Genomic DNA, 13112 nt, shown 5'->3' with positions numbered 1-13112 from the left:
CCGCCCGGGCCGCCCCCCGGCAACGCGCCTCAGCACCGGCAGAAGTGGACGTGAGTGCACCCCGGCAGAGCCATTTCCACACTCCGGCTCCAGAAGTGCCGTGGGGCTGCCAGGCCGGGCCGAGGAGTGTCACCTTCCAGGTGCCGGCCGCCCCCCGAGGGGCAGCTCCTGCCCTTCAGCCCGTGGGCCGGGGGCGAAGTGCTGCTGTGCCCCTTGGAGGGATATGGCGAAATAAACGTCCAGTTTATAGTCCGCCAGCCCTGAAGTGCGCGCTCTCTGTTAGTTAGCTGCTGTGGAACAGGTAGAACGGGCCAAGCAGGTGTTTGCTCCAGCTCTTCACCTTTTTCTGTGGTTCCCCTCAAACTCCAATAGCGGCGCTTTTCAAATACCCACAGTGACCAGACCAGATATCTTTTTTTTTTTTCCCTCTTCTAAGAATTTGCAAATGTTGCTCTGTTTTCTCTCAGTTCTTTATTCAGTAGGACATAATAATTTAATAGGGTTGACAGTGGGGTTAAACGCTCAGGCTGGCAACTTGCCCTGTGAAGTATGTGGCACCCATACTTCTTCCTTCTTTACCAGTTGCTTTACAGAAGAGGAGTCTTTTAAGGGATGAACTGTATTTTAAATGAGGAATTATTGGGAGTGGAGAAATTAAGGCCTTTTAAATATTTAATGGATGGAGGTTTTCTAAATTATTTAACAGCTTATTATAAAAGATGGCATAAAATGGTTTAGTAAGTTATTCTTTACAGAAAGTAGCCATAAGAAGTATTTTACAACATGTAAATAGTGGTAGGAGAAATACCTAATTTAAAATGCTATCTTATTCCATCTGTCAAAGGAATTATACAGTGCCCATACACTTTTCAAATAACTTTACACCTTTATTGTTCTTGAAACACTCCCCTGGTGTAGGGAAATGCAATTTATACCCATTTTACTGGAGCACAGAGGTACAGAGACAGGCTGTGCTGGGCCCGAGGTGCAGCAGATCTGACCACTGAAATTACCTTTAGACACCAGAGCCCACAGTCTTAGTTTGGGCACATGGATGCACTAAATACTAACAAAAGGAGAGTTCTGGGGTCCAGGGCAACTAAAGTGCAAAGCTGGAGTTGTTCATGGCCAGACCATGCATAAATACTGAGAGTGGAGCCCTTCCCCTTTCTTCCTTCCTCCTTTTCTTTTCTACAGCTTTGCTAGAGATGGAGGTGGAGGTTCAGTTGCCTCCTGGCTAGAGCTCATTGTAGAAAAAATCTTTCTTCATAAGATTGCTTTCCTTGGGTAACTTCTCTTCAAATCCCTCTTGTGTAAATTAACTCTGCTGCGCGGAAGTCAGGGAGTTCATCCACAAAATTCCAGTTGTCATCAGACATTTTGGTGTCTCTTGGGAGTTGATGCTGCTGTTTAAAGCGCTGCTCAGTTTGCTCATAGGTGGCCAGTTGGGAGGGCTGGTGGCCAGTTGGGAGCGCTGATGCCTGCCGGTGGGAACAGCTGCCCTCGCAGGCTGTGCTGCCCCAGCAGAGCTCCTGGCATGGGCGGTCAGGAGTGATTTGCTTGTTTGTGCCAGCCTGCAAAGAAGCAGCTCTGCTTTCCAAAGTAACACTACACCCTGAGATTGGGCAGGGACCAGCAGTAAAACCACCGACCACAAAATACACACAAAACACATTTTCGCTGTGAGAAGCCTGGAATACCTTTTACTGTTATTAACCAGGTGAGCCTCTTGCTTCTGTTCTGATCTGCCTCCTTTATTGACATAAAACTGCTGAATCTCAGACTTAAGATTGCACTGTAGGAGTTTGCCTTACAGTCCCTTCAAACAATCCCATTTTCTTAAGAAAAACTGCTGCCTGGAAGGCATCAGAAAGCCCTAAGATATGCTGTTGGCTGTATCATCTGCTGCTTTTGCTGTACCCATTTAATTAGACTGAGTTAGAATAATCAATACTTCCTTGTCTTCTACAAGTGTTTAACGTGTGTTTACAGAACAGGTTACACTAAAGTTAGTATTTACCTGTAGAAGCATCTACACAGTTTTTCTTCCTCTCTAATAAAAATTATGGAACAGATAAGCACTAAAACCTGAGTTAGTGTATTGCAATATTGATTTCACAAGAGCACTGTAAGAATATATTTATCTATCCATCCAATTATGAAATGGATAAAAATGTCCCACACACCCATTTCAATTATTCAATACTATATTGAAAAGCCTGTTTGTTTGCTTTTTCTCAATAGACCTATTGAGGTAAACTGATTTTTTTTAAAAATCTTTTTGTTTTATGTGTATTTGTGAAAGAAAGGATTAATACAGGGTGGTAGCACTTCGTCTTAAGACACCTCTTTTGCCCCCATTTTGTTTTGAGTAGAACTGCTGCATTGCATTTTGGCTCATTCTGAAACTCTCCACACTGGAAAGCAAAGACAGAGTAAAATGTGATTAATTATAGATTGCTGGCCTGCTAGCTCTTTAATTCCAGCAATTATTCTATTTTCTCATGGTGTTCTGAACAGAAAGGATCTGAGTGTATTGAGCCAGGGGCTTTCCTGTCCTAAGCTTCTGAAAGGTGTCTGCCTATGTGCTTTTGTGACCCCAGAGATGCTTTGCCCTCCAATGTTATAGTGTAATTTTGTGTTTCTTAAAAGCAAATTTCTAATTGATCAAAGGAAGAATGAAATGAAAAGAGTGGTGGGAGAAGATGAGAAAAGGTTATTGTGATCACTCCATAGGTGAAGATCACGTTATTATTACTCTCACAAATTGCACTGTGTCATGTTTTCAATAGCAGAAGGTCAAGTTGAGCCCAGGGATAGAAGTGAGAGAACAAATATAAACAATAAAAGCAAAGAGGCTTGAATGTGTGTGGAATGGAGTGTTTGAGCTCATTATTCTGTGGAACGTGTGTCAGTACTGCTGCAAAAGTGTCTCCATATAGTGATTTCAAAGCGTAGCTTCTGGGTATAGGTGGGCTGGGTGTGAGATGTGGTTCTGGAAGCAAATAGAGGCAAAAGTGTCAGAGGGTGTTATGATGATTGATTACACAGACATGATCCTATGGATGTGACCCTACAGATCCCCTGCTCCCGAGGCAGCCAGACTCCAAGGACCTTGGCCAAATCTTTATGAAGAAAATGAAAGATTTTTTCCTATCTTTAATAATCACTGGTTCAAACTGTTGGAGGTTTCACATAATCACGTGGAAATCTGTTTGCACTATGATGGTGTCTCAGACCTCACAGCTTTCACAGCGTCTGGGTGGCAAGAGGGCACATGGTTATAAGGACACAGTGAGCAGCACACATTACAATTTCTAGTATAGCGAGCTCTGCCTTTAGTTAATGCAGTGATATTTCAGAGCTGCCTTATCACAGTTTCTATGTGTTCTTGGAAACAAGTGAAAAGAGCAATATGACTGCTGCCTTTTGCCTTGGATTGCACTGTAGATGGCACTGTGAAACAATGATTTTGGTAACAAAGATCTATTTCACAGCACCGTTCCAGACGTTAATTGCAGTGTAATATGGCTTTCTTTCTAGGTCCCCAAAGCGAAGGAAAAATTTTGAAATGCAGAGAGGCTTATTTGCTGTCGCAAATGGGAATCTGGAATAACTATGAAAAACACACTGAAATAATTGTGTTTGACTGGAACAAAATTCTTGCAAAGTCCCCAAGGTAAGAGCACTTTTTATCTTTCAAATGACACCAAAGATTTGCTGTTCTGGTTAGCAACAATATCCACTTGAATCCAGCAGAGAATGAAGGCTTGACATTTCTGAAAGCTGCAGCCCACGGACGCTGAAGGGCCTGGCACCCCTTGCTGCATCTGTCTGCCCAGTTTCATTTTTTCCCCTGCCTTTTTAAAGATCCTCTTGTATTTCTTTATATTAGTGGGCTGAAGACTTGTGTCTTGTCTGTCTGCAAGGCAGACTAAATGTTGTATTGTTTTAATGGTACTCGATGCTTGTAGCAGCCTTTCAGTTTGGATATAACTAAGTTGATGCTTTGTAGGGATACACATGCGTGGACTGGAATATACTTACAAAGGGGTAAGGTTACCCTCTTAACCTGATGAAACCTAGTTTCATGTTCCTTGTCTAACATCAGGGTCATGTCTTCAAAAAAGTCAACTCATAATCTGGGATAGTTTTTGAAATTAGGTCAGACAACCTATTTCCAAGACACCAGCTTTGCTCCTGCACTGGGAAAGGTGGGAACACCTGGGTACACTTACATGCTGAAATCACAGCTGTTGAGCATGTGGTGCACGATTTGGGGCTAAATACCTGTCCCTTCCATCAGCTCACACCAGGAAGGGCATGCTCAAAATGTCTGATCTGCAGTATTTAATTCGAAGGGTTCAATCCTACTCTCAGTCCCACCTCAGGAAACCTGAAGGGAAGGTCCCTGTCTTCATTATACTACAGGGTGACACCAGATCTGGGGTTTCCACTAGTATTTGGAACAGATTCCTGTGTTTGCGTTTAGAACAACAGAGGGGTAGTATCACAAGATGAGCAGATGATGACTTTCTATTTAATGGCAACTGGTGCATGAGGTGTAAGTCATGTGTTTCTCATGGAGAAAGAAAACTAAGGTTAAATTCATCTCTCCTCAAGAAAATAAGGTTCAGTTACCTGGGCAAGATTTGGGTGACTAAAATCCGAAATGGCAGATAGATTTCAGAGCTTACTGGGCAGTTTCCTTAGGCTAATACTGGATCAATAGCACTAATAACATTTATGCAAGTTTCACAGTGACTCAATTCCATTAGCTTCAGTAGCATTACGTGGTTCAGCTGGGTGCAAGAGGTGAATTACGTCCATGCTTATTTAGCTGAAGTGTAGCTGCTCAGAATTAGCCTGGGAGTGCTCCATAAGAGGATGCTTGTCGGGTAGGCAAGGATCAGTGATATCTTTATCTTCTGGGCTTGATTCTTGCTTGCTGAAAACTCCAATACACTGCTGCAAAAGAGCCTCAGTGTGTTTCTACCTGTACTGGGTCATTTGCATTCAGGGTGACAACATATTGGGCTCAAAACAGAGCACCTTCTTGAAGCAAGGAAAGGTACCTTTATGTCAAATCAGTCCTTAAAATGCGGTTTCTTTACATGTGGTTTTTTTTATTTCTTAAATCTGTATACATGGTGAGTAACTTCTTAGCAATATTTTTGCAGCTTTTAAAAAAAATGTATGTAGGCTGGAGTAAAATCTACAAGGACAGCAGAAGGTGCTGTTTTTTCACCAATGCATTATTTTCTCAAGTGTAAAATAGTGTTTGTTGCTAAAATATATTTACATACAGCAAGCTTTTGGTCTCTTAACTTTTGATATCAATAAGTGCATTTATGATTTGTTTGGGCTTTATCAACATTCCCATTCATACACAATGATTGAACAACATTGTTTTGTGATGTGCAAAAGGGAAAATTATGTAAGTGCTTTTAAATGAGAAAACATGGCTTTGTTTTGGTTTCATTTGTAGGTTGGTTATCGAATTTAGAAAAGGATCTAAATGCTTCACCTGGCTTTGACAGTAGAGCTATCTAAGGTGTGAGGGTTTTTTTTTTTTTTGTTTAAACTATCAGTCTATTTAGCACTTGAATATTGGAATAGCTATATTCAGGTCTCAGGTATTTTAAAGATATAGTCTCAGGTATAGTCTCAGGTATTTTAAAGTCTCAGGTATTTTAAAGATATACAGATAAATTATTTAGAAAATACTTGGAAGAATCAGTTTTCTGCAGGGGAAAAAAGTTCCCAAAGGATTTTTTGGTGCAAATAACCATGCTTGCGATAGGCTTGCCCAAATCCCAGCGTGCTGATTAACTGCAGACTAACGTCACTGCTATGAAAACAGTATTTAGTTCAATTTATGCAAATCTATAAATTGCCTTTAATTAATTTGATGTATTCCTGCTTACAGTATTTGCTGAAAATGTGGAACATTGTATCTAAGGGTTCAACAGCATAACGCCCATTTATGTATAGCATGAGTAATAAATCATCGTAACTGAGTTTATTAGATTACCTTTCTATATGATGAATGGCATAACATAAGCTATTGAGGGATTTAACTGTAGATATTTGCAGGAAAATTACTGAGGATTTGTGGTCTTACTTCTAACATGAACGTGAATAAGACTTAACAACATCCACTTTCTTTAGAACAAATGTTTTCTGAAATGCAGTTTCTAACACCCTGGCAGAACAGCAAGTCCTCACATATTTGACTGAGGTGCTGGTTTCATGAGTGTTTAACCCTCAGCAAGCTTACTGATCTTCAGGAAAGCTAGCAGATGTTGTGTGCTTGGAAGATCCAGCCAATTCATGTGCATGGCTACACAAGAGCTGGTAGCTTTAGCAAGAATGTTCTGAGAAGTATTAAGTAAAAAGGACATTTTTCTATGAAGTTTCTATGACCTTGAGGTGAGTGCAGTTTAAAAATATTAGCACAACTTAGAAATATGTATATTTAAATTTGAGTGTGGGTGGATCTTAATCCACAAAACCCCCACCCCTTATGTCAGATTCATAGAAATGTATTTCACTCATAATGTGTTGTTATAAACGTATTTGTGGGTAATATGATGTGTGATAGCCATTGTATTGCTTCTAATTATAAAACATGCTTAACAAAGACTTGATCCTAAGTAAGTCATGAATATGATTTTGTGAGTGTTGCCTTGTAATAAGCCATATTAGTTCTTCAGCATCTTTCCAGCTTTTCCTTCCCCACGTTATTTTTATGTTATTCCTTACTCACATTGTTCTTTCACTCAACTGCTTCCTTTTCTGCCTCCAGGATGAGATTCTGTGCCAAATCAATGCTTCTATCTGACTGGCTCTTTCTGGTCTATGTGTTAATGGTCTGCTGTAAATTGTTGTCCGCCTCTAGCCACCATCCCCGTGGGCACACAGGTAGGAGCTTTTAAACTCATTATGTGCTACTGAGACCAATTAATACCACTTGCAGAATGTTAGAGCCCACTTTTTTTGCAATGGATAATTGATGAGGCTGTTGACAGCATGTTATAATCAGTGCAACAGGTTAAAAATACAACAAGACAAAATGAGTTATTATAAATTTTCATGTTTTTTCTCTAGTAACTGTATGTACTGAAGCTCACCAGACAGTTTTTGGAGTGACTTCATGACTGCTAGGACTTTGGGATTTATTTGTGTCATTTTGCTTTATCCTTCCTTATCCAAAGATATTCTGAAATGTATCTTTATCTTCTCCCTCTTAATCCAGTTGTTATTAAGAGACTTTACAACGGTATCACTGGCTTTAGTGGGCAATAGATCAAAGCCCTCAGACTTACATTAGCCATTTCTTTCCCTAAGTAACGCAAATACTGAACTGTGGTTTAGTTCAGCTTATGGTATGTTCTTTTTTTCCCCCTAACTTGCACAGTGGGGCGAACAGGAAAGATACTGCATTTAAGAGAGGATGCACTGCTGTAGTAGGGTGTATCTACCAGGCCCAATGTAGTATCTTATTATAAATGACAGAAATAGCTCAGAACAAGCTGGGTTGGTTTCATGAAGAGATACCATACTGGATCTTCAAACAGTGCTGGGATCGTGCAGGCACATCAACTTGAAAACAGAAAGAAATATAGATGTTTTTCTGTGATGATGCAAAAATATCAGTGTAAGTCCTAAAACTGTATAGCTGAGTTAGCCCTATGTCACCTTTGATCCCAAAAGAGAGAGGTAAGTTAACAAAATGCCGCCTGTGAGCTCTGCTTTTTGGGAGAGGACAGAAGACCTGATGAGATGACTGCATTCTTAGGACATAGTTAGCTTCATGCTGTCTTGGGGATTTCTGCAAGTGTTGCTATTTGTGATGTAGTCTCATTCTTAAATTAGGTGTAATGGCCTTAAATCCATAGGTAATGTTCTTAGCTCTGAGCCACATTCTTGTGGGTCCAGGTCTAATGTTAGCATCCACTTCGGCTTGGCACTAGGAAGTGGGGATGCATTTGTTAGGGTCTCCATCCTCCAGATGAGACGACCTATTGATTTCTTTCCTGGCTGCTTCTGGTGATTGTCTAGGTAGGAGCTGAAGGCTCCTCATGTGGCTTGCCAAAATCTCTTCAGTCCTGGCAAGCAGGACTGACTACATATAGTGGTTGTGCTATGAGCAAGGAGACAGACACATCAGCAGTGCATGTATCGAAGAGCTACACGCACCACCTCCTTGCCTTACCCCATCACCAGCTCTGTGTTCCCTGGTGCTGTGCAGCACTCCTGTTTGTCATAAAACGCAGTCACAGGTTATGGAGAATAACTGACATCTTGCAGCAAAAGCCCATGAAGTGATCCCAGTGAATACAGTGTTAGAGGATGATCCGTATTACCATTTTGCAGGTAGCTGTTATGGAAACAAGTTGAATCACTTCAATGAGGAAGGGGGTCTGTGCACAATGACAAGTTAATTAGGCCCTCTTGACCTTTCCTGTAAACAACTGCTGTTTAGCAGAGCATTTCAGAGCTGACTATGCAGCGAAACCTGGAGAACAGCCTTCTGCAGCTTTTGGCATTCAGGGAAGAGTCTTGTAAAAAGAAATGTTATTTTTGTCTTTTAAAGATGCACTTTGCATGTGTACCTAAGGGAAATACCTGTAATAATGCAGTAGTGATCCTGTGTTGTGGGCTCATATGATGAACACTCATTATGTGTTATGTAAATTATGAGTCTTTTTAACATAACATTTCAGAATGCTTGACTACATACTTCTAATTGACACTAAGAATTCTTTCCCCTGTATCAAAGAGGTACTGTAAAACACAATCAAGGTGCTCAATTGTTAAGGAGATTTGCGTACTGTGCTTTCTTTGGTAGGCTAAAGAAATGTTCTTCATGAATAGTTTGGTCAGATTATGGAGCTCTTTTTCAAATAGATGCCCTTGAAGCTGGAGCCTTCATGCACCTTTTTAGATTACAGTGTTATACTCTTCCCCAGACATGAGTTTCTCTTATGTGTACACTCAAGTGACCCCCATCCCACTTTGATTCCATGTAACAGATGAAACAGTCACCCCATTTTTGATTCTCCAGCTCCTCGTGTCTGACATATGGCACCATAGACCACTTAGAGGGCTTGGGGGCTCTCCTCAAGGGGCCTGTGTTTCCCAGCTTCCTCTTATCTTTGCTATTTGATAAAACACCTAGATTGACCTTCTAATGTATGATCAGATCTGTGATAGAATCCAATAGGTGAGCAAGACAACGTCTTGTTCATCAGGAAAGCAAATCATTTAGAGCTTTTAGTGTATCCTGTTTTGTGGAAAGCAAATAATTAGCCTAATTTGTTTAATACAAATTAACATGTTCTTGGAGGGCAATTGAGAGAGAATTTTTGCAGTCAATAGACAACGTTAACATTTTTCAAAGTAAAATGTCCCAAAGCACATTAGAGAGATGAATTCAAGCCTTGGGTTTGGTAAAGGCTTTGTCCAGTGTCTCTTCGGTCAAGCAGCTGCAACCTGACAGAGATGTACTGAGGTGGGAAATATGTGCTGTTTATGAGGTGCCTAGCCTGGGATACTTTGGGAGGAGCTGGATTTGAAGAACATGTTGTGTCTGCTCCTGAAAATCAGTGTGTTTCAATCTATGTACTTGACATTGCTAGTCACTTTTGAAAAAATGCTTACTCATTAAAACTAAGAAAGTTTATTAACCAAGAGCAGACACTAGAATTTAAGATGAAAAGTGGGGATTGACTTTTTTCTTTTCAAAATACTGCCATTTTTAAGGAGCCTAATATAGGAAAAGACAATTATTGACTTTGATCATGTTAGATGTGGTGCCTGAAAGAATGACATTTGACAGCTGTGTCTGCCATATTCAGACAGGAACAGAGACTAAATCTTTAAGGACTCAATAGCCATCCTGTTTCTAAAAAGTGGGAGAGAATGCCATTAACAATCCCTTTAACAAAAAAGGCCTCTTCACTATAATAAAGTGTAAGATAGACCTGGTTCTTTCTTTTGTTCTGCAAAATATTCACCACCATCAAGTAACTGCTAGTGGAGAAAGAGACTGTTCAATCTAGCTAGCCAATCCTGTCATTGCTTTGAAGCAGTTTGGATCTTGAGACCATCTTGGAGGTCGCAGCCTGTTTTTCATTCAAATGTTGTAATTGCTTTGACTGGCAGAGTTAACTAGGTAAAAGGTAGAGAAGAAATGTTCCTTCTCATTACCATTAGATCACTGAAGATGCTGCTTATGCAGATTATTTCAGCAGGCTCCCTCTTCATCTATATAGAGAAGACATGTCAGAATATTCATCTGACTTTGTTGCTCTGAACTGCCTTCCTGAAGAGTTTGTCTCTTGCACTGACAATAGCTGAGGGAAGCATAAGCACCAACCTTACTATAGCTATTTAAAATCAGGCAGTATTTCAGGCTCCCAGAGTACCTAACTGATAACGATATAACTATCAATTCCATGCTGTGCTGAATGAAGCAACGTACATTTAGTACCAGAAAAGATTTGTTTCCACCTCACTGCTATAAGTCAGGATCCACAAATGAAGCATTGAAAAGACACTTCCTCAGGTCACCTCATGTGGGGGCAGGACTTGCAGACCATTAATTGCTATAGCCAGCTGAGCAGTTTCTGTCATGAATTACTGGTGCAGCTTGGGTATTTTGAGACTGCTGTGTTTTAGTTTTATGCGATGGTGCTCATCTGAATGCTTCCAGCCTACTTCTGCTTGGTGAAGGGTCTAGATTTTTGGAAAGTCCATTATTAATAATATGCCTGGAATCCATATATTTAATGAACATCTGCAGGGCCAAATTTGTCTCTGAATTTGTCTTATTCAGTTCACATCTTTTCTTTGTGATTGTAAGTGAAGACTTCAGTGGTAGCCCTAATGATTTGCTTCCTTACTGCACCTGCAGGATGATGCAGATCATTAGGGCTAAATCACTGTGAGTGCCCCAATATCCTTTTCCCCCTCTGGGACAGGTGCATCTCATCTGATGCTGAAAGCTGGTGTCCTGTATGCTAACCCATGGTTGAAAAATCCAAAGTCCTGCTGGTAACACCAGTCTCAGAGCCACAAGTTCATCTGTTGAGTTCTCCCGTAATCTTCTTCATCTATCCCTGCAACTGAAGGGATGGAGGAGAACACAATTTATGCCCCTGACCCTTTAACCAGTTTCTCCAAGGCCCTGAAATCTGTCTTCATTGATTTAGGACTTCTGGTCATATCGTTGCTGCCTACCTGAAAAACCAAGAGAGGGCAGTAGTCCTGCGTCTCATGGGAGTGGGGAGTTTAGCCATGAGGTCCTTCACCTGGGCCCCAGGGAGGCAGCAGAGTTCCCTGTGAAGAGGGTCTGGTCTGCATATTGGGCCTTTGACACCCCTCAGAATAGAGTCACCTACTACAATGACCCTTCTCGGGATTTTTTTAGAATTGGTTTTAATACCTGATCTAGAGCAACCTGGCCTTGGTGGACCTTGATCTTACTCCTTGTTTGACGACTCCTGTTCATACTTCTCTACTTCATTCAAGAGTTCCAGGGCCCCGTATCTGTTGTGAAGGAACACCACAGAAGGTGAGGGGTGTCGTGAGGGGATTTTCCTGCCTCCCTGAGCAGGGACCTGTTTCCAGTCTCCCCCACCCCTTAGGTCCCCTCCTTCTGCCTGGTCACAAGAGGCTGAGGGATCACCTGCCTCTTCTGGAGCCTCCATTTGTTCCAGTTGCTTCAGGGTTGCCAAGGTGCTACTCCACCAATCAATTGCCCTTTTGCACTCCCTAATATTTCTTAATCTTTCAACCTCTTCTTTGAGTTACACCACCAGGCTGAGCAGCTCATCCAGCTGACCCCAGCGCACATGGGTGCTGTCACTGCTGCCCCCCCACGACAGGACTGACAGGCTTAGGCACCCCCTGCAGTCCGGGCCTGCAATGCTGCATGTTTGCGTGGCAGCTCTGTCTGGGTTGCCACGTTCTTTCTGGTGGTGGTTTTGACCCGAGTGGAGACCATTGTTCAGCCTGCTCGGGAGGATGATGAGATGACAACTAGTTCAGAGGAGCTCTAGACCCAGGAGAGGGACTGTGCCCTGTCTGCATGCCCTGTGCAAACTGATGCACCATGTCCTTCTGAGGCACCACGCCCTGTTTGCTTTGAGGTGGCTTGAGGCTCTCCCTCTTCTCTGGGCTTCTGTCACCTTGGCTTGTGGTTTTGTTGTGGGTTTTTAGATGCTTTCAGAAGGGTTCTCTGCTGCCATCCTTCTCTTTGGAGTCCCTCTCCTCAAAGATTAAATGAGAGAAGTCTTGTTAAAAATGGCATGGCAAGCAAATATGCACGACCTTAGAGACTGGGAAGTGAGCTCAGGAGGGAATTATCACCAGCTTGAGCTGTTGTTGTAAACTCTACATCTTTGTTTAGTGAAATCCAACTGAAAAATTCCAGTTTTCTGGCTGGCATCTTAGATGTGGTCTCCAGCAGCTGTAATGCTGTCCTAGCTGGTTTTCAGAGGACCAGTAGTTTCCATCATGTGTGAAAGGCAAGCTTTTTTTGTAGACTCTGTTGAGCAGGGCGTGAACTGGGACCTGAAATAATTTTCTGGGATTCAATGAGTGTTCTCCTTTGTTTTCTTTTGACTGATGCTTGAACAGGGAGAGACAGATGTGTGGAAAGGCTTGGCTTGTGTGGGAGAAATCTCAGTGAATAATGCAGTAGTGTGCTTGATGCAGAAGGCAAAGGCTCTCCTCGCTGCTGCTGCCTTTCTGCCCGTGCTATGGCTTATAGAAAGCAGTATTTTCAGAACATGTCTGTCGTCTTTTTTTTTTTTTTAATCCTTCTTTGGTTACTTTCTGAAGAGGTACTGATCTAACCTATCAGTGGGATGGTCAAAGTCACTTCTAAGTCACAAAAACCTTCTGTCATTTGGTAGTGGCAAGTATTGTATGTATATGAATCTGAGGCAAAGATCTACCCTTGATGGACAGCAAACTAGACCTGCTGAAGGCAGTACAGAAGGTATGTGTTGTACTCGGTGTTTAATAGTTCTTTTCAGTGTCCCAAACAGCAAAGAGAAGTCAGTACCTTGGAGGAGTGGAAGAATACCGCGCCCCCCCCC

The 13112-nt window shown here is 41.9% G+C and overlaps 1 protein-coding gene across 6 annotated transcripts in view; it reads left to right on the top strand.

Moving 5' to 3' along the window:
• FAM19A4 (family with sequence similarity 19 member A4, C-C motif chemokine like) overlaps positions 1-13112 on the top strand; it is an 80873-nt gene that overhangs the window by 21783 nt on the left and 45978 nt on the right. For 5 of the 6 annotated variants that reach the window (XM_026857653.1, XM_026857651.1, XM_026857650.1 and 2 more), the window contains 2 exons: positions 3544-3679; positions 6809-6924. In XM_026857653.1, the coding sequence (XP_026713454.1) occupies positions 3600-3679; positions 6809-6924 (196 nt within the window). In that variant the 5' untranslated portion in view covers positions 3544-3599. Of the gene's footprint in view, positions 1-3543; positions 3680-6212; positions 6433-6808; positions 6925-13112 lie in introns of those variants that run through there. The other variant, XM_026857654.1, reaches the window with a different exon arrangement.

Source organism: Athene cunicularia, assembly GCF_003259725.1.
Source record: "Athene cunicularia isolate RWA chromosome 12 unlocalized genomic scaffold, athCun1 chr12_part1, whole genome shotgun sequence".
NCBI lineage: Eukaryota > Metazoa > Chordata > Aves > Strigiformes > Strigidae > Athene > Athene cunicularia.
The sequence above is the reverse complement of the archived record's forward strand: the minus strand, read 5'-3'. Positions and strand labels throughout refer to the sequence as shown.